Source organism: Lampris incognitus, chromosome 1 (assembly GCF_029633865.1).
Source record: "Lampris incognitus isolate fLamInc1 chromosome 1, fLamInc1.hap2, whole genome shotgun sequence".
Classification (NCBI taxonomy): Eukaryota; Metazoa; Chordata; class Actinopteri; order Lampriformes; family Lampridae; genus Lampris; species Lampris incognitus.
In genome coordinates this window covers 104,952,742-104,979,554 of record NC_079211.1, presented here as the reverse complement: position 1 = coordinate 104,979,554, position 26,813 = coordinate 104,952,742, and the positions used below count along the sequence as shown (strand labels likewise).

The window sequence follows — 26,813 nt, the reverse complement described above, 5'->3', positions numbered from 1 at the left end:
TGTCGAGGATGAAGAGTAGCCTGCTCGTATCGCCAACACTCATGGCCACTACTGAGTGTTGGCCCTCTCGTTTCCCGTCGGCCTGTAGTTGCAGGGGGAACGGCACCGTTTAGCTTTCGCACCAAATCGAGCGTGGTACATACAGAGTCCAGAGGGCTTGTAGTGGTCTGATGCTGTGGCGCAACCGTCGGGCCACGCCCGCGATGTCGGCGGGGGGCCAGTGAAGGTAGGAGCCAGCACCCCGGCATGGGAGGAACGTTGTGTAGCGACGAAGAATCGGTCAGCCTCCTTTGCCAGCTCACGGGGATCAGTGATGGTGGAGTTAGCGAGCGCAGTCTGGACGTGGGGCGGCATGTTGCGCAGAAACAGCTCCATAAACAGGAAACATGGCTTTTCTTGACCCAGTAGGTTTAACATCCTGCTCATTAGCTCCGATGGTTTGCCATCTCCCAAGCCCTGAATTGCGAAGAGGCGACGTGCTCTCTCCGTTGTTGACAGTTCAAAAGTATCAAGGAGGAGATTTTTAAGTGCGGCGTATTTACCATCGGCCGGTGGGTTGGTTATGAAACTGCTTATCCTGGAAGCCGTAGCGCCCCCCAGCGCTGCCACTACGTAGTAGTACCTGGTCTCGTCTGCTGTTATGTCTCTGAGCGCGAACTGTGCCTCAGCCTGCGCGAACCATGTAGCCGCGGAAGACTCCCAAAACTCCGGCAGTTTAATTGCAACGGCGTTCGTAGCCATAATGTGTGTGGTTTCAGAAAACTTATCCGAAAACCGACGTCGGGGTCACCAGTGTAGAGCCGAAGGAACGGAGAAGACCGTAGGTTCACACTTTAGCCGTGTAGGCAACTTTCTTTAATCCACAGTAAATCAGAGAGACAACAAAACCACAGCTCGACTGAGCGGAGGCGGCAAGAATAACCAGAAAACTGGCTGAATAACCATAACTTAACCCTGCGTTAACCTGCCAGGGCAACCATGACTTAACCCTTAGTTCCTGGGTTGAATTCTGTCCCCAATACGTGTCCACCACAACCCCAAGATTCCTAGCAGCCTGCTTAAGACTACCTGACAGACCACCAAGATTAGTAACAAAAGGGCTGGTGGAATGTTCAGGACCAAACAGGATGACCTCAGACTAATCATCGTTAAATCTGAGAAAACTTAGGAAATCCAGGATTTAATGTCAGAGAGGCAAGTTGTGAGATTTGCTAGTGTGCTAGGATAAGTGGGTTTTAGTGGCAAGTATAACTGAGTGTCGTCAGCATAAAAAATGGTAGAGCACATCGTGATTTTGAATAACCTGGCCAAGGGGCAGCATGTATATAGAAAAGAAAAGGGGGCCAAGAACTGAGCCTTGACGGACACCGCAACTCAACTGAGCCCCTGAGGAGGTAGTTACCCAGAACAACTGACAAAGTTCTGTTGGTGAGGTAAGAGCGTAATAAGCTGAGAGCCGAGCCCTTGATGCCAACCCAAGTCTCTAAGCGATGTAAGAGGATGTTGTGATCGACCATGTCAAAGGCAGCTATTAAGTCTAAAAGAACAAGAGGGATCATATATGGAAGGTGTTTTTAAGGGAGGCAATGTATAAATGTGGAGGGTGTGGGGAGAGTGGAGTGTATATGCAAATGAAGGAAGGTATGTTGAGTGGAGTGTCTGAGTTTTACAAGGAGGTGCTGGAAGCATGGGGAGAGTTTGTGAAATGTGTGCAGTATGAATGGAAGTATGTGAAGCAGGTGAAGGAACAACCAATGCTTTTAACTGCAAAAAAAAATCACATTTGAGGGGAACCCAATTTACAACAGGGTGATTTGGAGAGCAGGGTTTAGAGCGATAAGGGATTTAGTGTATGAGTATGTACCAGGATTTATGAGGGCACAGGTACTGGCAGATGAAGTGAGGGGAAGGGGTGATGAAACGTGGTTGGGAACAGCGGAGAGGATATTTGGAAAGATCAAGGGGGGGGTGCTGAGAGAATGGGTCAGTATGATTGAGAGAGAGGCTGTGTTGGATGAGGAAGGAGAGATAGAAATGTATGTGGGAGAAGGAGAGGAGAGTGAGTTTGATTACTGTGAAAATTAGAGTGATGTATAGCTGTTTAAGAGGGACAGAAGGGAGAAGACCAGCTGTGGAGAAAGTGTGGGGGAGGGTTATGAATGCCCTCACTTGCAAGCACATGAATCCTTACACATTGCCCGGCTCATCAAGTTTTCATCCTGCTGGATGCTTTTTTGATCTTATACAAATTGTTTTGCAAGCCAGCTGGGATTTTTAAAAGCCCTGTTGCCCAGCGATGACATTGGCATGAAAGACCTGTTGTAGTACGTTAAGGAAAAATCTAACCAAAATCATAACATCTGCAGTTTATATAATCCCTTACTGAAATCAACTTTGGCAAGAAATATAAATGTAAATGTATCACTCAATCGGATGGTCAGTTTTGAACACAAACAGAAGGGATGGACATGATCACTTTCTCTCCCTATAACGTTCTCTTCTCTCACGTCTTTTCTCTCTCTCTGAATGACATCTCCTTTCTCTTCTTCTGTGTGTATGAATGGTGTGATGTGAGTCTCTCTCTTGTGCACATGCAGTCTGTCCTCCCAGGTCTCCATGGTGATGGTGGTTGCCACCTGGACACTGCTTGGCATCCCCCTCATCACATTTTATTTTTATATATCTTATAAATCCATATGATTTTGTTATCCTGTTTTAATGTTATATCCTTCTCTCAGCAAGACGTGTGACTATATTTTTTTCTTTCTTCTACATGGTGATGCTGGTCACGTGGCTTGGGTCCTGGGCTGTTCCAGTGGCATCTGGACACTGCTTGGCATCCTCCTCATCATATTCTTCATATATTTTATAAGTCAATTATAATTCTGTTATCCTCTTTCAATGTTGTATTGTGTAAATTGTGTAAACACAACATCCACTGCACGTCTGTCCATCTTGGGAGAGAGATCCCTCCTCTTGCTCTCCCTGAGGGTTCTTGCTGTTTTTTACTCCCTGTTACGAGGTTTTTTTAGGGAGTTGTTCCTTACCCAGGCGGCACGGTGGTACAGTGGTTAGCATGGTTGCCTCACAGCAAGAAGGTACTGGGTTCAAAGCCTGGGTTTGTCCAACCTTGGGGGTCGTCCCGGGTCATCCTCTGTGTGGAGTTTGCATGTTCTCCCCGTGTCTATGTGGGTTTCCTCCAGGTGCTCCAGTTTCCTCCCACAGTCCAAAGACATGTAGGTCAGGTGAATCGGCCATACTAAATTGTCCCTAGGAATGAATGTGTGTGTGTGTCAGCCTTATGATGCACTGGCGGTCTGTCCAGGGTGTCTCCCCGCCTGTCGCCCAATGACTGCTTGGATAGGCTCCAGCATCCCGCAGCCCGAATTCGGATAAGCGGCTTGGATAATGGATGGATGGATGTACCTTATCCGATGCGAGGGTGTAAGGACAGGATGTTGTGTTGCTGTAAAGCCCCCTGAGACAAATTTGTAATTTGGGATATTGGGCTATACAAACTAAAAAATATATATAAAAAAACGTGTTTGATTGTCTGTGATAACTTGCTAAACTAGTCCTCCCATTGAGGCGAGGAGGGAAATGGGCTGTTCTTACCTGTGCACCTTGATATCCATGATCCCATTTTTCAGATTGCCGAGGCGCTCTGCGGGGTTCCGTCTGTAAAAATAAACCAGGTTAGGAAATGACTGGCAGCAGCTATGTGTTGGTTCAACTTGTACTGCGGCTGGTGAGTTTGTCTACTCTTCCAGCCATGTTGTCAGGTAACAAACCATTAGCTAGAGGTATTACAGTCATGTGGCTGGGAAAGTTATTTATTTGTACGATTACAGCTGAGGCGATAGAATAAGATCGAACCTCCTCTTAAAGTACACGAGTGGATATTTGAATGTGTATTTGATGGTTTGTATACTTCTGTATACCTAATGAATGTCCTATGTGTGTTGTGTTAAATGATGTATGGCTATGTTACACAATGCAAAATGGCTTAGTGTTATGTTGTGTTGGGAAATATATCTTTATTGCTCAGATTTTACTAGGTTACGCTGTACTTTACCTGCACAGTTTGCGTATGAGGTCCTCGGGTCTCTTGGTGATCTTCTTTGGGAAGTCCATCTTCTCGATACCTTTCAGGATGAATGTGTATGTCATCATCTGGTCACTGCCTGAGAACGGAGGACTGCAGGAGAGAAATCAGGCATGTGCGAAAAAATATTAAAGAAGGCTAAATCAGTTCATCTGGATACAAGGTTTACTGAGAGAATCGTTTCATCACTCATCTACATGGTACCGGCTCAACTCGACTCGACTCACCCTTTTTTCGTTTTCCATTACTGGAAAGTACCGGCATTTTGGTAACTGCTACCACTTTTCTTGTACCACATTTGTCGAGGTTCCAAAACAACTGGAGCAGGTAACAAAATCAATACAGACCTCTGATTGGTCAGAGAAACGCATCACCAATGCTTGCATGGGATACTATTACCCGGCATTTTTAAATACCGAAGTGGTTGAAGCGGCATTATCTTAAAAGTACATTTTGAAATTGAAAATAAGAATAAAAATGGAGAACTGAAAATCCAGCAACACTGAGGGGGTACTGTTACGGTAATGGAAAATGACACAGAAGTGAGTCGAGTCAAGTTGAGCCGGTACCATATAGTGGAAAAGCGGCATAAGTGACCTCTTCAGTCTCAACTGACTGCAGGTATCCCCACCCTTATAAACAATACAGTTGCATAACGACTCAAACCAAGGACCAGTTTCATGTGAAAATATGGGTGCGACATTACCTAGTTTCAATGGCCAAGTGTACTATTCACAGAGGAATTGGGAATGTTGCAATCAGTTTTTTTGTTTTTTGTTTTGTCTTTTTTTTTTTTTGATTGCAAAATTCCCAAATCCTCTGTGAAGAGTACACATGGCCAATGAAACTAGTTAATGCCGCACCCATATTTTCAAATGAAACTGGTCGTTGGTTTCTGTCATTATGCAACTATATTGTTTATAAGGGTGGGGATACCTGCAGTCAGTTTAGACTGGAGAGGTCACTTAGATGAGTGATGAAACGTATCTGTCAGTAAACGCTGTATCCACATGAACTGATTCAACCTTCTTTGGCGTTATTACCTGGGAGCATGCATCAAGATGTGTGAAAAAAATAATTTCCTTCGACTCAGCTGAGAGCTTTCGGGGTGAGAAACAACTGTAGCAAAATTAGATTATTCAGCAAAGATCAATAAGGGGAAAGAAAACTGGCAAAAGCTTGTGCGTTTCATTTTCTTAATTTAAGGGATTAAGCAAACCTTTCACACACAATCTGATTTATCAGGGCAGGGGAGATTTCTATGGGGAGGGAGAGTAAGAGGTTCGGGCTGCCTTAAGGTATGAGAAAAGGGTTATCTATGCCTCCCTCTAAGTTTGGTTGATCTTGTACTTCCCTCTTTTCAGTTCTCTGACTATTAGATGTATGACAACCTGTCCCACATTGTGAAGCGGTGCAGATGATGTTAACATTACACAGAAATCACAGAGACAGATGGTGTTCACAAGTTCACTAACGCTTGCAAGTATTTTGAATTCAACAGAGGCCTCCAACCTTGGTCACTAGTTAAATTAAGGTTACGTAAAAAGATAGAAATTGTGCCTGCATACTGGACTTGACAGTCTCCTATTTACAGCAGCAAGAAAACGTCTGTGAACCCTTTGGATTTACCTGGATTTCTGCATTAATTACTAATAAAAAGTCATCTCACCTTCATCTTAGTCACAGTAATAGAAAAAACAATCTGCTTAAAGTTATGGCAAAAAATAATTGTACTTGTAAAAGTTGTTGTCAATACTGAATATGCCATGTAAATATTTACAGTCTAGGTTTTACAAAGTATGTGAACATCAGGGCTCGTGACTTCTCCAAAGCCTAACTGGAGTCAGGTGTTCCAATCAATGAGATGAGATGGGAGGTGTGGGTTGTAGAGGGGCCTGCCCTATAAAGAAGGCACACAACATGTGGTGACTGACAGAGTCTGCTCTTCTCAAGAAAGATCTGTTCGTGTGAACCATGCCCCAATCCAAACAAATTTCAGAGAACCTTAGAAGAAGAACTGAAGCGATGAATGAAGCTGGAAAAGGTCACAAAAGAATTTCTAAAGACCTGGGTGTCCAGCAGTCTACAAAAAGACAAACTGTGTACAAATGGAATGAATTCAGTACTGTTGCTACTCTCCCTAGGTGTTGGTGTCCTGCAAAGAGCACACCAAGAGCACCACGTGCAATGCTGTAGGAGGTGAGAAAGCACCCAAGGGTAACAGCAAAAGATCCACAGAAATCTCTGGAACTTGCTAAAGTCTCTGTTCATGTGTCCACTATAAGAAAAACACTGAATGGGGGGGTGACCGGGTGGCGTGGCAGACTATTCCGTTGCCTACTAACATGGTGATCGCCGGTTTGAATCCCCATGTTACCGCCAGCTTGGCTGGGCATCCCTACAGACACAATTGGCCGTGTCTACAGGTGGGAAGCCAGACGTGGGTATGTGTCCTGGTTGCTGCACTAGCGCCTCCTCTGGTCGGTTGGGGTGCCTGTTCAGGGGGGAGGGGGAACTGGGGGGGAATAGCGTGATCCTCCCACGCGCTGCATCCCCCTGGCGAAACTCCTCACTGTCAGGTGAAAAGAAGCAGCTCGTAAATCCATATGTATCGGAGGAGGTATGTGGTAGTCCGCAGCTCTCCCCGGATCGGCAGAGGGGGTTGAGCAGAGATCAGGACGGTTCGGAAGAGTGGGGTAATTGGCCAAGTATAATTGGGAGAAAAGGGGGAAGGATCCAAAAAAGAAAAGAAAAACACTGAACAAATAATGGTTTTCATGGAAGGACATAACGGAGGAAACAACTGCTCTCCAAAAAAAAAAACCCCATTGCAGCACGTCTTAAATTTGCAAAAGACCACCTGGATGTTCTATAAGACTTCTGGGACAATGTTCTGCAGACAGATGAGACAAAAGTTGAACTTTTGCCACAAATGAGTAATGCTATGTTTGGAGGATAAAAGGCACTGCACACCAACACCAACACCAACACCTCATCCCAACTGTGACGCATGGTGGAGGGAGCATCATGGTCTGCTTTGCTGCCACAGGGCCTGGAGGAGCTTGCAATCATCGAGAGAACAAGGAATTCAAAATTGTATCAAGAAATTTTAAAGGAGAATGTCAGGGTAGTGATCCGTCACAGAGGTTTATTAGAAGTTGGATGATGCAACAAGACAATGACCCAAAACACATGAGTAAATAAACAACAGGATGATTTAAAAAGAAGAGAATTCATGTTTTGGAATGGCCAAGTTAGAGTCCGGGTCTGAACACAATTGAGATGCTGTGGTTGGACCTGAAGAGGGTTGTTCATTCAAGAAATCCTAGAAATATGGGTGTCCGGGTAGCATAGTAGTCTATTCCGTTGCCTAGCAACACAGGGACCAACGGTTCAAATCCCCGTGTTACCTCCGGCTTGGTCGGGTGTCCCTGCAGACACAATTGGCCGTGTCTGTGGGTGGGAAGCCGGATGTGGTTATGTGTCCTGGTTGCTGCACTAGCGCCTCCTCTGGTCAGTAGGGGCGCCTGTTCAGGGGGGAGGGGGCACTGGGGGGAATAGCGTGATCCTCTCATGCGCTACGTCCCCCTGGCAAAACTCCTCACCGTCAGGTGAAAAGAAGCAGCTGGCAACTCCACATGTATCGGAGGAGGCATGTGGTAGTCTGCAGCCCTCCCCGGATCAGCAGAGAGGGTGGAGAACTGAAACAGTTTTGTAGGGAGGAATGGTCTGAAATTGCTCTTCACCGTTGTGCATGTGTGATCAGCAGCAACAGGGAATGGTCGGTGGAGGTTATTGCAGCTAGGGGAGGTTCTACTGGTTATTAAACACAAGGGTTCACATACGTTTTTTCCAGCCTGGATCGTGAATGATTAAAACATGTCCAATAAAGACATGAAAACAACAACTGTTTTTGTGTTATTAGTTTAGGCAGAATGTGTTTGTCTATTATTACAACTTGGCCACATTATTATTATTGACTCAGGCCACATTTCATGAGTAATGAATGCAGAAACACCGGTAATTCCAAAGCGTTCACAAACATTTCCTTGCAGAAGTAGGTTTGAACCTCTTCTGTTGTGTGCTCTTGCTATCCAGACCTGCCAGTGAGGAGCTCAAAGACCAGGATGCCCAGAGACCAGAAGTCCACGCTAAAGTTGTGGCCTTTGTTGAGGATGATCTCCGGGGCAACGTACTCCGGTGTCCCACAGAAGGTCCAAGTCCTTTGGCCACACCTGATCTTCTTGGCAAAGCCAAAGTCAACCTTGGAGAGGGGGATAGCTAGGAAATAGAAACCTCTGCATGTGTTGTGCCAGTATCACCATACACATGTATATACCATACCAAAGCAACACCACACACACAGAGACATGGACCTTCTTGACCAATTCACTTTCAAGTGATGTACTTTTTTTTTCAGTACAGGGGTCTCACCAGTTTGATGTATCCCTCTGCGTCCAGCATGAGGTTCTCTGGCTTCAGGTCTCTGTAGATAACACCGTTGCGGTGCAGGTAGTCGAAGGCCTCAGTGACACAACCCACGCAGAATTTGGCCGTGGGCTCGTCAAAACTCCCTCTGCAGACAGAAAGGACAACTCAGATCCCTACATTCGTGCTGTAATAACTATAGTGCATGTAATCACATTATTGCTGTGATCAGGGACGGGGAGGGTCTGAAAGTTTCTGACAAATTAGCACGCTGCTAAATAAGAGGACAGCCAACTATTTCTCATTAACGGATTGTTACCCTAAAGGAAACCAAATAAAGATGTTACTTTTTACTGCACCCTCACCTGTTTTTCTGAGAGTTAGATTCAGTGTGATAGTGAAGGTTAATGCTCAACATGACCCAGACCAGTTACCATAACTAACTGTGAACCAGGGATTTGAATCTCTTTTCTTTTTTCCAAACTATAAGACTGTTACATCACACAAAGATGTTGATGGAATATGAGAAACTGGCATAATTTGGGCTACTAAAGCTTATTAGGACGTGACTGTAGCGCTGCATCAATCTGGATTCATAAAGCACTGAGTCACTGGTCTCTCAAAGGTTTCCGTTCTACAGAGATTAAAAGATGGCTCATCAGAAAGTGAAACTGAGAAAAGATGCTTTGAATAATTTTTACTACTCAGTTTGTCAGTAGTTCTTTGGCAATGATTTCCTGTAACTGCTAAACTATTCAAAACTATTCATCATCTTACCCTCCACTGAGCTAAAACTCACTAAAGAAAAAGATGTATTTTAATTTCTGCTTAGAATTGAAGCAGCTGTTACTTTGCTTTGCAGGGCAGATGTGTTTGTGAGTTTGGACCCGTGGGCGCCCTGCACCACCTGTCTCTGAGCAGACTCCAGATCTCCCCACCCAGACACGCCTCCAGCAGCATGTACACACACTTGTTGTCCTTGAAGGTGCGGTAAAGTCTATGAAAAGAGAAACAGAGTAAAGTGAAATCAAAGAAGGTTGAATCAGTTCATCTGCATACAATGTTTATTGACAGACACGTTTCATCCCTCATCTAAGTGACATCTTCAGTCTGAAGATGTCACTTAGATGAGTGATGAAACGTATCAGGCATCTGGGTAGCATAGCGGTCTATTCCGTTGCCTACCAACACAGGGATCGCAGGTTCGAATCCCCGTGTTACCTCCGGTTTGGTCGGGTGTCCCTTCAGACACAGACACAGCTGGCCATGTCTGCGGGTGAGAAGCCGGATGTGGGTATGTGTCCTGGTCGCTGCACTAGCGCCTCCTCTAGTCGACCGGGGCGCCTGTTCGGGGGGGGAACTGGGGGGGAAAGTGCGATCCTCCCATGCACTATGTCCCCCTGGTGAAACTCCTCACTGTTTTGTGAAAAGAAGCAGCTGGTGACTCCACATGTATCGGAGGAGGCATGTGGTAGTCTGCAGCCCTCCCCAGATCGGTAGAGGGGGTGGAGCAATGACCGAGACGGCTCGGAAGAGTGGGGTAATTGGCTGGATACAATTGGGGAGAAAATGGGGTGGGGGGATGAAAAAACCCCCAAAATGTTGTATTCAGATGAACTGATTCAAACTTCTTTGAGTTTCTTGCCTTTATTATTGAGCATGCATAAAGGCAGTAAATTGAAATATTGTTGAAAGACAAGGTGTGGGGTAAAAAAAAAACCTGTCTAAAATGAGCATTTGGATCTTAAAAGTCATCTTATATCCAGAACTAAGCTGAACACAAGGCTTGAACGTTCATTCTGAGATGTGTTGAGTAGTTGGTGATGTGTTTGGTCTGCCATGGCTTCATTTAGTCTGAGTGAGACTTCCTGTTAGTGATTCTCTTCACCAGTCCTAACGGTTACTCTGTAGACTGTTAAGGTATCAATCAAAATCAGCAGTGTGGGGAGAGAGGATGACAAATGCTGATGAAAACCCATTTTGGCTGATGCTTATAATTGAGATAAGTATGATTTGCTAATGTAACATTATTCCTAAACTAACCTACCCAAACGTAAAATCAAAGTTTTTTTATATGCTTTATTAATCCCCGTGGGGAAACTCTGCTCTCCATTTAACCCATCCTACCTGTGTAGCTAGGAGCAGTGGGCAGCCGCCGTGCAGCACCCGGGGACCAACTCCTGTTCTTCTTTCCGTTGCCTTGCTCAGGGGCACAGACAGGAGTATTAACCCTAACATGCATGTTTCTTTTTGATGGTGGGAGGAAACCGGAGCACCCAGAGGAAACCCACGCAGACACGGGGAGGACATGCAAACGCCACACAGAGGACGACCTGGGATGACCCCCAAGGTTGGACAACCCCGGGGTTCAAACCCAGGACCCTCTTGCTGTGAGGCAACAGCGCTAACCACTGGGCCACCGTGCCACCATCCCGTGTATTGTTTATTATAAATCCACTTGATGATAATGTATCTAAACAAAATACTACACAAGTAACCTCTAATTATCTGAACTCATGTAATACTTCACTGACCCCTGGTGATTTCATTGATCTCTGGTAAGATAGGGACATTCTTTTTTTCTCTTGCCCTCCTCCACCAGGAGATCGTAGGTCAGGGTCAACAGCAACCCCGAAGCTGGTAAGGATTAAATGGGGCACTCACAGATTAGAGCTGTTTTGCCTGGGTTTTGGTTTATTTTGTTTTTGGTGTGTGTGTGTGTTGGGGGGGGGCAATCTAGGGTCCTTCGGTCAAATGACTCATGTCTATCTACTCACTTGGTTGCCCTGCCTTCGCATACAATAACAACAATAATACAATAAACCTAGGGCAAAACAGAACAATGATAATGTCAAAAGGTAGAAAAAGATCCCAGTGGATGTTGAGAGGATCAGGAGGAGGGAATTCAGCAACACAAAAAGTGAATAATGGCTTTAATATCCCAGGCCGTTCCGGTCTGTGTCAGAATTGAATCATCGTAATCTAACAAAAGCCACAGGGAAACCACCCACCAATACTTCAAATCAAATCAAGAAATTTTATTGCCATCTTGCCTATCTGCTTCATCCAGAGGGCAAATTATAACCTGCTCATAGCCAAGCAATACTGTGAACTCATCACAAAGCAAGGACCCTGTACGGTTTTCCCAGGTAATGGGGCAGTAGTTTTTGATGGGCAGATCCCATTTGAGGTGACGAGGCAGATGGAGGGAGCAGACTGACCTGACAATGAAAGGAGAGCGAGCCTCAGCAAGGATCTTCCTCTCTGAGTGGATGTGCTCCTCCTGCCTGTTGTCCACAATGTGCTTCTTTTTGATGACCTTTAGAGCAAAGGTCATGTCCTCACCTTTCACCTTCACCTGCGGGGGGGATCCAACATGGTATTGATCTGAATGTAGACACTTTAACGTTTGCCTTGTTAGGCCATTCTACTTCTATATGAATGAATGAAATTCTACCGTGCTACAAAACAAAGCGCTTTACATTGAGCCAGCTGCATCACATTACAGTATAGAAGGTGGTGTGAAGGTGGTGTCTACTACAGACACGTGGACACACTGACACCCAGCAGCAGCAGAAATCCCTTTACTAACAAATGAATTAGACACTGGTCTCACCAGCTCAACCCTCCCGAAGCCTCCGACCCCCAGCGTGGCGATGACCTCCAGGCTTTCAAAGGGCATGGAGGAAGGGAAAGCAGACACCTTCTCCTTCAGCTGGATCACATCTGGGGACAGCGGCTGGCTCTGGTGGCGTGACACCGACCTCCTGCAGAGAGAGTCGAATGAGATTCACAAACCACATTTCCATCGTTCTTTATCTCATCTCATAAGCTTGCTTTGGTTAAAAACACAACAACATTTGCAGCCTATTCTATTCTCTGTCTGGAATTTATAGAGTTGGCCATACTTGGCGTGTCTCTTCCTGTCATCACGATCCAACGTGGCCACGTAGCCCTGGAGGCACTTCTGAATCTCATTGAAGGTTCCCACTGTCTGATCAAATGTCCTGGAAAAACATCAAATTGCACATCAACACCACAGACAATCCAGTACTGGCTCCTTATCAATCAATCAATCTATCTATCTATCTATCTATCTATCTATCTATCTATCTATCTATCTATCTATCTATCTATCTATCTATCTATCTATCTATCTATCTATGTATCTCCACATCTACTGTCTGTCTGCCTGCAAATCACTTTATTTAATTTGACATCTAACCAGTTCGGTGCCATTAAGATTAAGGCTTTTCTTATCTATAAACAGAGTCAATGCTTCAAAGAATTATCATTTCACTAAAGATTCACTGACATTATGCTAAACTCTGATGCATCACATCTCAACTCCATAGCTGCTTTGGGTCGATCTCCAAACCTGTGATTGGAACGTCGACTCTTTGGACCTCTCGAACATTTTCACACTAAAGGATTGGTGTGAAGTGGTTTACTTGTGAGATTGGTCCAGCTCATGGAAAGACGCTATTAAACCAGCAAAACAGAGTTTTTGGAATGGAGACAGACAACCAAAAATATGTTTTGTTCATCAGTCATGGGAGCCAGCATATCTCCAAATTCACCTATTAACTTTTACTCTTTCTCCGGCCCTGGACATATTTAGGACAAGTCCTCCAAACGAGAGACAATAACCTCGTCAGGTGTCTGGTTCACCTGACTCAGCTATGAGCCACGGCTGGATTTAGCAACATCTGGCTGTTGGTTACTGGTAATCTCCCACCCTTCAGGATACTCACTCACGGTCAATCACCAGGCACTCCACCCCATTCTCATCAGCAATGATGTTGGCTGACCTGACGTCATCACTAGGAGAGACAGACAGACGTGCACATTAGACGCTCCCTCCCACTGCTGAGGGCTCCAGCTACACACCGCCGACGAAAGCAGCTTGACCTATCGCAGCTGCTTTCGGAAAATCTCTCATGCACTGAAACTGCCTGCGGTTCAGTTAATTTTACTTCACTTCTTCAGCTATGAGAACGGCCCAAGTAATGTGTCATTCTAAAATATGGAGCATTTGGCTAACTCAAATGAATTCCAGTGGAACTGCTGCCATGCTTCTCCCACTAGGCTGCGGTAATGAATGACTGGCAGGGTTGCGGGTCACACATTACATGTAATGAGATTGCAGTTTTTATTAGCGTTTGCAGTTTTGGTTTTCAAAGGTACTTAAAGCTTTTAGCACTTTCTTCCACACTCTCAAATTCATCTTTCAGCAAAGACCATGTTTTTTTTTAAACAGGATATTAATTCGTATGGGGGGGGGGGCGAGAACAGTGCCCACCCAACACATCTGTTGTTAACGACTAGCTTACCGGGGGCTAAACCAGTTAGCATGGACCATGTTGGCTGCAGCCCCATCAGGACCTTTGTTGCATATATTTCCCTCTCTACATCACCTTTTGTGTTAACCTCTACTTTCATATCTAACAAAAAGACAAAATTGCCAGTAAAAATAAAACTTATAAAAAGAGGTTACCTGCGGACACGAGAGCTGAGTAAACCGAGACAGAGTGTTTGTGGTTACCTTATAAGTGCCTTCTCTCCAAAGTAATCTCCTTTCTGCAGCGTGTTGATGATCTGGGGTACTTTGTGCTCCTCCGTGCTCTGCGTAACCTTCACCTACACATTTACTTAGCTGGTCAGTAATTCATCATATCCACAATGGTTTTATAAATGAATTAATAATATATGTGATTCAACAGAATTCAGCAACACTTCTGTCTTGTTCTGATTTGCTTTAGTCAAACACTACCCTGAAGACTTTTTTTTTTTCCTGGCTAAAACTCTGAGCCATCTTGGATGTGGATGTAGGTTGACCTCCCCACATGATTTGCGACGCTTTAAAAACCTGCAGCCCACCCCATCTGAAGGTCAAACCTCACTCCTGGCAACATCCTGGTCAGGGAGACTCGCCACAATGACATCAGAGCTCTAATAACCAAGGCGTGTTTTAGCACAGCGTCACATATGACCACAGTGACCCTCACTTCCTTTGTTTTTCCTGGTGACTAACACTCACACATTTGAATTCCTCTCTGGTTGAGTCGGGGTGGGGTGGGGGGGCAGAGTGGTAGGGAGGAGGGGGCTGTCGTGTGGGGTTACAGAAGCCATTTCCTGACTTAGCCTGCTTAATCGCTCTCTCTGGTTAATTTTGGTGCTGAAGAGCTGCTGTCACAAATTGGCTCCTAATGGCAGTTTGGAAGCCCCCAGTGGACAGCCTCGGTCCTCGCCGTCTCCACCATCTCCGTTGTGTCAGGTTACAGACTTATCAAACAGACAGACAGGCAGGCAGGCAGGTGGGCCGGCCAGCCGGAGGGAGAGGTGGTTTGGGAGGATGTGGAGGCCCAAGGGGTGAGTCACAGCCCCTCCCCATCCCTCCCGCAGACAAATTACCAGAAAAACTACAAAGTCCTGGAATGAAAGAAAGGTTCACAACAAGGGGATTATGGGAACCTTGTGTGTGTGTGTGTGTGTGTGTGTGTGTGTGTGTGTGTGTGTGTGTGTGTGTGTGTGTGTGTGTGTGTGTGTGTGTGTGTGTGTGTGTGTCATCTGTCTCTCTTTATATTCTATCCATTCATGGTATGACTGGCATACATGCACGTGTGTGTGTGTGTGTGGGGGGGGTACACGTTCCCATGTATGTGTGCTGTGTGTGTGTATATGTATCATGCATGTATACTCTGTGTGTACAATGAACTGTACACATCTCCAAAATATATGTTTATCAAATGTGTGTTTAAGAAGAGAGACTTTGTCTTACAGCTAAACACAAGAACACACACACATGCAACATGCATGCATGCAGGGAGAGGTTGCTGAAGAAACATTTCTTCTGCATTTCTCCCCATCTTGCTGTCCTTTCTCTGGGGGCAACCTTTTCCTTCAACGCCCAGGGGCCAATTCCAGGTGGACGTCCATGTCATGGACAGGGACAGGAGAGCATTCTGCACATTTTTATTGCAGTTCATTTCTGATGTCGGAGGAAACCTACAGAGAGAACATGCAAACTCCACAGGGAAAGACCCCTAGTGGAGACATAACCCACCTGAGCATGGGGACAGCATGCAGAGTACACACAGACAGACCTGGGGAGAACATGCAAACTCCACCAATGCCAACACTGGCCCTGCTGGGAATTGAACCCCAGACCTTCTTGCTGTGAGGTACTGCACCACAGAAATGAACATGTGTGTGTGTGTGTGTGTGTGTGTGTGTGTGTGTGTGTGTGTGTGTGTGTGTGTGTGTGCACATGCTTGTCGCAGTGTGTGCATGCACAGGAGTACAGGTTACCTTCCCCTTTGAGATGATGAAGAAGGTGCTCCCCTGTTCTCCCTCCCTGATGATAAACTCTCCCTTGTCATAGTATTCCTGTTGGGGGGGGGGGGGACAAAGAGAGCAGTCATTGATTGGATCATCGATCTGGATCAGTCCAGTTCCCGGTTGCCCAGCCCCACAGGGACATGCAGCATGGTGAAAAGAGGATTACAGTCATCACGCACTTTCACATAACTAGCTCGGTGGCTCTCAACTTGGGGATCAAGGGCTCTCCAAGGGATTGTGTAATGAGTCGGAAAACATGAAAAGTAAATATATTTCTAATTATAAACGTGTGATTGTTTGCCCGTATGACAAAGGTTTCTTTTTTATATAAGTGGCAAGTGTAGATATTATGTGCATACCCTCCACTCCCCGTGTATTCAGAGCCCTAACCTCCTTTTCTCCCACACGAAAATGGAAAAACAAATCTGAAGCTACTATGCTTCTTTTAGGAAACTGTGAAAACGAAAACCTTAAAAGGAAAACTAGAAATAATTTCCTGTCAAAGTCCACCATTCCACACTTTTACACCTTCAACATGCGGTCACAAGTTGGCATCGCCTTGGCGAGCTCGGTTTTCAAACCAATAGCGTGGCTCATTCAGCTGACCATGTATGTCACCTCTACAGAGACACTTCTCATCAGGAAGTCATATGTAGGACAAGCACGTTGATGGGGTTCTGAAAACTAAACACTGGGTTCTCCATTTTCCTTCAAAAGCTGCCTGTAAATTAGGGGTCTTACAACTGTATTAGGTTAGGTTTTGTTTAAAATACCACCACCGAGGAATGAAGGTCATGTGGAGGTTTGACGATGACTATGTCGTGTTGACTGTCATGTGACATGCCAAGGTAGTGGATGGACGCCGAGTCACAAGTTTAATGTTGGTTTCTGATACTATCGCCTCGTCCAAACAAACATGGATTTTAGTAAAACCATAAAAGTTACTATAGTATCCTTGTGTCACATTAATGACTATAGCCAGTGATCTACAAATTACTACAATACTTCCTATGGTTTTTGTCATTCCAATGCAAATACTTTATAGTAGTAGTAGTAGTAGTATTCCTGTAATGTTAATCTCTACTACCAGATTCTCTCATATATATATATATAAACTTAGCACAAAAAGTAAGGAAATTTGCATTTGGTAGATTATTTCTTTGTTGTAAAAATGCTTCTTGGTCAATAAATCTTATATCAGGCACCTGATTGTCAGCACCTGGGGTACCAGAAGCTCAAAACAAGAGTCAATAGCAACAGCAAAATAAGCTGTTTGGCACTGGCAGAGAAGATTTGGCAAATTTTTCATGGGCACAACCCACATACTCAGCTCTGCTGCTCATCCCACAAATGCATGTTCCTTACAAATGTTGCACCATTTAAAAGGGAAATAAACAGGCTTTCCAACAGTATAAGATTTATTGCCAAGAAGCATTGTTACAACAAAGAAATAATCTACCAAACACAAATTTCCTTACTTTTTGTGTTAAGTGTGTATATATATATATATATACTTGTCCCATTCCTACAGTGTGTGTGTGTGTGTGTGTGTGTGTGTGTGTGTGTGTGTATATATTCTGTAGGAATGGGACAAGATTTTGGCATCGGAAGTGTTCTGGTTTCCGTTTCCGTTTTAGTCCGCGTAGCATTGACCAATCAGGCTTGAGAAGGCGGTGATTTCTACGGGAGCATGCTTTTTGCATGTTGCTAACAGTCCATGTAGGGAGCGAAAGAAGCAGAAAGCATTGGCCGAAATATTGTCTGGGACCTAAAACACCTACAACAAGTAGGTGGCGCATAGCTGTGACGCTTGGCACTCGAGCCCACCCAATCAGAAGGCTTCCTTTTTTGCCGGATCATCCAGTGAACAGTAGTCAATGAATACTGTTTCAGTTATCTGACTATGCGACCAATAATAACAAAACAATTCTTGTTTCTTGCTTCTTGATAGGTCAGATTTTTTTGAGCGGCAGTGCATTTCGCGAATGCCAGACTGCAAGCAGTCCCTCCTCTTTCACTCAGTGTACATCCTGTACCATTACAGAGGAACAGAGAACAAAAATACCACTTTCTGCTAGCTAGCTGTAGGTTAAAAAAATCATGGTGGAAAAAAAAGCAGTTTAATAAAAGACGTCATGAGGAGGAGCAGGAGGAAGAGAAACCTACTCCTGCGCTAGTTTCTAAACAAGTGCCAAGTCACACTAGCACGCGGCAGCTAATTCAGCCCTTTCCCCATCAGCAGCAGCACGTGACTTAGCACTTCATTCTCTGACAACATCCACCCCTCCATGCCAAAGCACAGGTACCTGCAGGCATCCACTCGGAAAAGCAAATTTAAATATTTCAAATACCCAAGAATGAATATGAATCGTATTTTAATAGTGTTAAATTATTCCCTGCTCAGCTCGGCCCAGCACTGAGGACATACAAGCCCAAGCTGCAGCCAAGCCCAAACGCAGTTCATTCCCAGTGACCACTACAGCAGGCAAAGCTAGCAGTTTTTCTGCCCAGTGGTGTGAGAGGTTCTCATGGCCAGAGTACAGCATTTCAAGCGACGTCGTGTTTTGTAAGGCATGTCTCCATTTCCCTGAAGCAGCAACTGAGGGCCGATTCATAAAAACTGGCTTCAAAGACTGGAAACAACTTTCCTAATTTTGTGTTAAACACAAGGGTAGCAGGGCACAGGCCACAGCGCTGGGCAGAACCGAAGGATACAAGCAAAGCCATCAGTCAGGATGGGGAAATATTATCAACCAGCTGAACCTGATGACCTGTTGATGTTGATATGGTGACCCAACAGGTCATTTGTGGAAAGGAATAGAGAGCACATTAAAGCTGTAATAGACCTGGTTTTCTTCTGTGCAAAACAAGATGTCCCATTGCGTGGGCATCATGAAAACGAAGAAGCATTGAAAAGAGGCAACTTCTTGGCATTATTTCAACTGATCTCTAAATATGACCCAGAAATAAAATGGCCATTGGAGGAATTACCTAGAAACAGTAAACTTACAAGCGCCGACATCCAGAATCAGATACTGGAAATCACAGCATCGCTACTCATCCACAAAATAAAGATGGATTTGCGTGACAAGACACACATGTAATTTTGGCAGTAAAGACTTATCAAAACGAGAGCTTGTGGCAGTCTGTATCAGATACATACACAAAGGCATGTTGAAGAAAAGGGCTCTGGGTTTTTTGGAGAGTGGGACATGAACCCAAATGCTATATCAACAAAGATTCGGCAAGTGAAGCTGTTGCAGCTGGACCCCGCGTTGTGCCTTGGATTTGGTTTCGATGAGGCATCGATTGTGTCCGGCAACAAAGAAAGGGGACATATGATTTTAGAGAAAACGTTTCCCCACGCTATATATGTGCATCGCAATCCCCATCACCTAAACCTTGTTCTGTGCACAGCATCAAAGGTGTCCCCCGTCATTTCAACATTTTTCGATGTCATTAACAACCTGCATAGTTTCAGGATAGGGTCACATAGACATGCTAGATTTATGGAAATCCTACAACAGGTGCGACCTGGGAAATGAACTTTGTAACTAGAAAGATCCTGCGATGTCCAATCGAGCTTGTGGTCAAGTACAGTGAGTAAAGTCTTGACACTTTTTGGTCCAATTTTGGAGACTCTTGCTGAATTCTCTGAAAGCTCCGGCCACACAAAATGTGAAACCAACTCTCTACTTCAGCAAATGTAAATGAAAAAAAATTGTGTTTTTACTTGTCACGTTCACCAAGTTGTTTGAAGTGAGTGACTAGGCCACTAAGGGCTTACAGTCTTCCACCGTATCAGTTACGGATTGTATTGATCTGATTAAGTGTATTAAGGAGAGCTACAGTACATTCAGGAATACAGAAAATGACTTTGATAAAGTAATGACACTGACAGAAGCTCTGATGAAGAAACATGACATTCTGAGCTGGGACGCCACTGGGCCTCGAAAGAGGATGTTGCCAGCCAAGCTGGGCGATACACAGGTTGCCATGGGTAAGGCATCACATGTAAAGGACAACTCAGACCTAAAAAATATATAAGGAATGATATACTAGACAGGCAGATCATGTCACATCAAGTCAAGTCAAGTCAAGTCAATTTTATTTGTATAGCCCAACATCACAAATTATAAATTTGCCTCAGTGGGCTTTACAGCAACACAACATCCTGTCCTGACCCTCGGATCGGATAAGGAACAACTCCCTAAAAAAAACCTTTAACAGGGAGAAAAAATAGGAAGAAACCTCAGGGAGAGAAACAGAGGAGGATTTCTCTCCCAAGATGGACAATGTGCAATGGATGTTGTGTTTACACAATTTACACAATACAACATTGAAAGAGGATAACAGAATTATAATGGAATTGTAAAATATATGAAGAATATGATGAGGAGGATGCCAAGCAGTGTCCAGCCTTGGACCCAAACCATGCGACCACCATCACCATGTAGACCTGACAGAGAACAGACTACACATACACATGAGACACTCACATCACACCATTAACATTTGCAGCAGGAGAGACAAGAAAAAACATTAGTCACACACAGTAGTGACAGAAGGATAGAACACTGAAACAAGATAACAAAATTATATGGACTTATACAATATTATCACAAATAAATGTGTTGAGGGGGATGCCAAACAGTGTCCAGGTGGCAACCACCGTCACCACAGAGACCTGGGAGGAGAACGGACTATACGTACACACAGGGAAGACTCACATCATACCATTCACATACAGAGTAGAAGATAAAGGAGAAGACAACATTCAGAGAGAGAAAAGATGTGAGAGAAGAGAACGGTTTGTAATAGTCCATCCATCCATTCATTCATTATCCAAACCGCTTATCCTGTTCTCAAGGTCGCGGGGATGCTGGAGCCTATCCCAGCAGTCATTGGGCAGCAGGCAGGGAGTCACCCTGGACAGGCCGCCAGAGGCATGGTGGCCCAGTGATTAGCACTGTTGTCTCACAGCAAGAAGGTCCTGGGTTTGAAACCCAGGCCATCCCATGTCCTTTCTGTGAGGAGTTTGCATGTTCTCCCCGTGTCTGCGTGGGTTTCCTCCGGGTGCTCCGGTTTCCTCCCACCATCTAAAAGACATGTATGTTAGGGTTAATACTCCTGCCCATGTCCCTGAGCAAGGCAATGGAAAGAAGAACTGGAGTTGGTCCCTGGGCGCTGCAGCTGCCCACTGCTCCTATACAATAGGATGGGTTAAATGCAAAAGACAAATTTCATTGTAACCTGTACAATAACAAAATGAAGTGGCTTTTTTTTTTTTATTTATTGAGCCAGAAACTGACCCACCATGCAGTACAGGCTGTGAAGTACTCAGTTTAAAGGCAACTGATTGTAGGTTAAGGTAAAAAGCTGAGTTTTAAGTTTGGATTTAAAGGACTCAACAGACTGATTGACTTTTAGTATTAGCATGTGGTAGACCTGAAGACAGAACATTACTGTAATCAAGTCTGGATGAAACAAATTCATGTATTAGAGTCTGCTGAGGACAAGGATGAGGTTAACAAGAATGTCATCTCAGCCTTTGGCTTGAGCAAAGACTAGGTCCCAACAGTCCCTGGGGTAGCAGCTGAGGAATGCTCAGGGACCTCCAACAGCATCGCCGCCACCTCATCTGCTGCCCACCAGCCAGGCATGCCCCCACAGCCACAGGCTCCTTATGCAGGGGTACAGCAGGGCCCCCCAGCAACCATGGATGGTGAAGTGTACCAGCAGTACCAGGCTCCAGGTGGATACCCGCCACCTCAGCAACCTGCTGGCCCCTCAACAGCAGCAGCAGCAGCAGCAGCAGCAGTTCCAGAAGTACCCTCCCCCCTCCTCCCAGGCCCCTGCTCCAGGTCAGGCCCCTGCCCCAGGCCTCCAGGATGAACAGCAGCAGCAGCCGCCTCCACTTCAAGGAGCTCAGTAATATCCTCCAGGAGCCTTCCCTCCCCAAATCTATACCTCACAGGCCTCCCAGCCTGCCAACTATAGCCTGCCCGCCAGTTCCCAGCCCAGCCCGAGGTACCAGCACCGCACTGGCTACACCCCGCCGCCAGGAAACACTGTCACCCCACCACCAGGGGCGGCTAACCCTTATGCCCGTAACCGACCCCCCTACGGCCAGGGCTACACTACCCAGATACCGGAAAAGACAGGCTGCAGTGTTCCTGCTCCTCATACAAAACCCAAACCTTACCTTTTGTGTTGTACCAGCTCTGTTTTTGGAGTTAGTTAAACCTTGCAAACAAAACAAAACCTGCTCATTACAATAACAAGCCAGCCAGAGGTTCACTGAGGTGAGCCTACTGTACATCTCATCATTACCCCTCATAGGTAAAGGACCACAGACAACTGATTGACGCTAACCCATCTGGCCAAATCATGTCGTGACTAGGCTGGCTTTTGTGATCTCTAATTGCTTCATCCTAGCATTGCTGGTGCTGACAGTAATAACAATTGCTGAAAATAGTGGTGATGTGTGCCTGGGTTACCTGATTCTCACTCCGTGATGCCAGCACCCTAAGATTATCCTCTATGTCGGAGACTCTGGCCCCGGGTAAACACTGAACCAAGGCTGGCAAAGTTAATCTGATATTGCAGGTAATGGAGTCTTGGAGTCTCCTATCACTAGCGTGTGTTGCTTTACGCTGTTGACAGGAGTGGGAGAGGCCCGCTGGCCGGTAGGACTACCAACAGGGCTGGTGAGGCGTGAGAACCAGCTTGCAGTCGGGATAAGTGACTGGAGACCAGGCCACATGATGGGTGGCTTCCCATGCAGGCAAACATAGACAAATTCCACCGCATTTGCCGACAAGGCTGAGCTAGTGCTAAAAATAGCAGTCTGCGGTCATGTAATGTCTGCTGTCAGGCCTGAGACTATCTGGAGTGGCCATCCCATAATGTAATCTTGAACGAAAGAAGCTGCTCTAACTCATCAACACATCTCTCTAGTAGAAACAACCTATCTGTAACTACCAAACAGTCACCACACACCATCGTTTTAATGAGGCTGCTTTGACAACAAATGCAACAAAGCTAACTGCTAAGCTAAGCTTAAAGCTAGTAAACAGACTAGGAACAAAAGGCTGCCCACTAACACATGAGTCATTTGAGAAAGATAGTGAATCTAGTAACAAGTGAACTAAGCACAGAAAATAGCAAAATCAGTAGGACAAATAATGTAGGATGCTGCATATGGAGCTGCCAGGGAAGAGGAAAAGAGGAAGGCCAAAGAGGAGGTTTATGGATGTGGTGAGGGAGAACATGCAGGTGGCTGGCATGACAGAGGAAGATGCAGAGGACAGGAAGAGATGGAAACATGATCCGCTGTGGCGACCCCTAACGGGAGCAGCTGAAAGTAGTAGTAGTAGTAGGACAAATGATAAGTTAGAGCAGAATATAGAGGAGAAGAGACAGTTAGAGAATAAACAGCAGTTATTGATCTCATGAAGCCAAATCTCACGAAGGCGGAAGTCAGAAGCCAACCTCAGCCGCTATCCACAGAAAGTGGTTCAGCAGCATCAGCATCAGCCAGTGAAAAGCAGACAGACGTTGTTTCAGGTTTGTGAATCCGCAGCTGTAACACTTAGGCTTGCAAGACTGCAATCCATATTTGGGTAGTCACCTCACCAACTCACTGCTACCACAAACCATGGATGCATTGTACAAACATAAGCAGCACAACTTCACTCAGTAAATCTGCTCCAAATGCAGTCACTTTAAATACAAAGACGTCCCATCCCTCTCCGACACCAAATAATTGTCAGTCAAATGAGTTAGCAACTCTTTTGGATAATATTACATTAAATGTTAAAAGTCTTCACCTATATGAACAGATATAAACTAAAATTTTCCAAGAAACAGGAAATATGTTGCCATAGATTAACCTACAACCCACAGGGCTACAACATGAGCCCTGTTTTTTAGCCTATATTTGTTTATATTTTGGAAAATTAAGTATGCCGAATTAGCTATTATAAGTTCCTGTTTGCTATATACCATTGGATGTACTGACAACTATTGCCGGATTACTTTGATGCTGAAAAAACGAGAAGTGATGATTCCCAAGCAAGCTCTGCAGTTACAAGCAGCTTCTTTTTTCCTCTGATTTCTGAGCAGATTTATGCCCGTTTATTTGCAATGGCCACCAGACATAATTGTATTCTTGGTAAATGTTAAGTCACACTGAATCTAAAAATATGTGTCATGTCTGCGTGTTCAGATTTGACTGAATTATGACTCCCATTTTTGACACAAAAACTGACACTGGGATAGGCTCCAGTATCCCCGCGACCCTGAGAGCAGGATAAGCGGTGGGGATAATGGATGGATGGATGGATGGAAATTGTCACTGATGCGAGTCCGATGTGAGTTTAAGATGTTTGTGGCACAAAATGTGAGTTTTGGATATTGATATATCATAACCGGTTACCAAAAAAAAAACAAAAAAAAAACGTATTCAGCTGGTGTGGGTTGGAGATGTTTGAGTGTTTTGATACAATATGTGAATAAATGTAACTAGTAATATAAGACATGAGTAGCTCTCCCTGAAGAAATCTAATACTTTGAGTAAATTGTCTTCTGTTGGCCTAATATTCAATCAGAGTATTCCATATTACCTTATGGATGGGGGCATTTACTTGGCATTGTTGGGGATCCTTGATTTACAATTAGAGCAGCCCAGATTATTATGGCATGGATTCAAATCATAGCATAACACAAATAGGGTTGAAGATTAGTAATGCTGTTTATGCCAAATTCCTACTCTACCTATGTTATGTAACTTAAAAATAGTAAAATCAGACACTTTTTTTTCTGGCCTCTTTTTAGGTGGTAGGAGTGAAAATTAGTCATCCTCCACATTTGTTGTGTCATGGTTTCAGAATGATGAAGACAGTTGATAACAATAAGGTACAAAATAGGATGTAGGCTCTACAGGATGACTTCTTTTCCTGGCAACAATCATGTTTTTCCCAAATGATGTACAGATTTTTAGGCATTCTATTATCTCAAATGGCTTGAAAAGTAGTGCATATAGCTGTCATAAATGGGGGGGGGGATCTCCCTGGGGGAGCATGCCCCCGGGCCCAGGCACCAGCCTAAGTCCCGAATAATTACAACATCTGGCCCTGCCCCTGATCACTCCATCCTCCCCATCCTTTTTAGGGGTCATGCAGTGGTGGGACTATAGCAGAATACAGAACTGTATATGCCACATTGGGAGAAAAAAGGGATGTTTCACATCACGTGTCATACAGTCTGGCTAACTAGGAGGCATTGCCTCGAGCTAGAAATGGCAACTGCTTTGAGCAGATTTTCATTTCAGGTGTAATGTGAATAACTGAAACAACTTCGCTTTCTGTTTGTATGAGGGCAGCTGTTCTCCAGCTAGTTTGTGTACTATCAGGGCTCTGTACTCACGGCATTCAAAAGACAACACCTGGCTCTCAATCGCTTTATTCTTCCCTCGGCTAACCAAACAACCTACACACTGACTTCAGTTTTGGTGCCAGGGTGCTGATGCAGCATGTCGCGGGGAAATTGCTTTCCCATTTGAAGCTTTGAGGTATAGAAGGGCAAGCACAAAAGCATGAAGGTGACCCAGATTAAAGCGTTTTCCAGGATGGCTGCCAGATTCCTGCAGCTAAGACAACTGTTCACTGCCGCGATCCATTTGACTGCAGAGCAAAGGCTCCCAATATGAAAAAACATTTGCCATACCCTGTTGTGCCTCCAAATATGCAATAAGAATAATAAGCAAAGACATTTTTATTTAGTTTTTTTTAATCACAAACGCTATTTTTGTTCAGTTTTAAGCAGAAAGCACCTGTTCAGAGCACAACTGTGTTTGCTGAATTCTTGTCAATGGAGCAGATGTTCTCACACATTTTTATGTCACAGACTCCAGAACAGACACACATTAAGCCAGCAACCTCCCGTTTTTTTCTTCTTATTTTGAATTATATTTTCCAATTATTTTGAATTATTTATTTTAATTTAATAATTTATTTTAAATTATTATTGGTGATAGTCTAGAATTGACCTGTATGACTGTGAACACTGGATGTGGGGAGACAGCAGTGGGTGGAATAATGTCCTAAAAATAACGGAATAATGGAAAGTGGTCAGAGTGTTCATGCGTATGCATTGTAATACTGTAGAGTAGAATCCCTCTTACATTCTGTCTGCAAACTAGCAAATGAAATTTAGCCATGTAAACACCGGCCTGTGTTTACCGCCCAAACCATTGACACAAGTGGTATTTGCCTCAAACATCCAAGCTCCACAGGGCACGTTTATACTTGGGAGGAAACACATGTGGAAACGCAATGTTTTGTTTATGAGGACCCTGCTTGGATGATATTAGTACAATGAAGTAACCATATAGTAGGGCATACTGTACTCCACTCTATACAGCCTACTTGTGGTGCGACTATAGCAAAGCAACAATTAAAAAGCTGCAGGTAGCATATGATGATGCATTCAGAATCCTGCTCAAGCTTCCAAAATGGACAAGTGCAAGTCATATGTTTGTGACTAGTAATGTTCCCACTTTTCATGCTGTGTTGAGGAATTTTATGTACAAATTTATCTGTCGATTCATTTATTCTAAGAATGTAATTATAATGCTCTTAACTGAGCCTACACAAAGTGACACAAGGTACTCTTCTTGTTTCTGGAAACATTGGAACAAATGTCTGTATAGCTTTTAATCATTGTGGACTTGTGAACTGCTGTTTTTAGCTATATTTTTGTGTTGTTGTCCTGTGTTGCATTTTTTTCTTGTTGTTTTTAATATAGACCTACCTATGTGTCTGAATAACGTAAGGTTTGAAATTGAAATACACACACATATATATAGCGTTTTTTTGCCCTTGTCAAAGTCGTTCAGATCCGTACACTTGCCCATTTTTCTCGCTTCCAACACATC

General features: G+C 44.5%; 1 protein-coding gene and 1 pseudogene across 1 annotated transcript in view; one reads left to right on the top strand and one right to left on the bottom strand.

Moving 5' to 3' along the window:
- Window positions 1–26,813, bottom strand: part of prkg2 (protein kinase cGMP-dependent 2) — a 49,009-nt gene that overhangs the window by 6,285 nt on the left and 15,911 nt on the right. The window contains exons 6-16 of the mRNA XM_056285239.1: window positions 15,845–15,922; window positions 14,079–14,173; window positions 13,288–13,356; window positions 12,442–12,540; window positions 12,150–12,300; window positions 11,755–11,891; window positions 9,441–9,530; window positions 8,540–8,681; window positions 8,206–8,369; window positions 4,076–4,198; window positions 3,616–3,678 (exon numbers count right to left, since the gene is read on the bottom strand). Of these exons, the coding sequence (XP_056141214.1) occupies window positions 3,616–3,678; window positions 4,076–4,198; window positions 8,206–8,369; window positions 8,540–8,681; window positions 9,441–9,530; window positions 11,755–11,891; window positions 12,150–12,300; window positions 12,442–12,540; window positions 13,288–13,356; window positions 14,079–14,173; window positions 15,845–15,922 (1,211 nt within the window). The remainder of the gene's footprint in view (window positions 1–3,615; window positions 3,679–4,075; window positions 4,199–8,205; window positions 8,370–8,539; window positions 8,682–9,440; window positions 9,531–11,754; window positions 11,892–12,149; window positions 12,301–12,441; window positions 12,541–13,287; window positions 13,357–14,078; window positions 14,174–15,844; window positions 15,923–26,813) is intronic.
- LOC130126682 (protein TFG-like) lies at window positions 21,356–22,118 on the top strand (annotated as a pseudogene).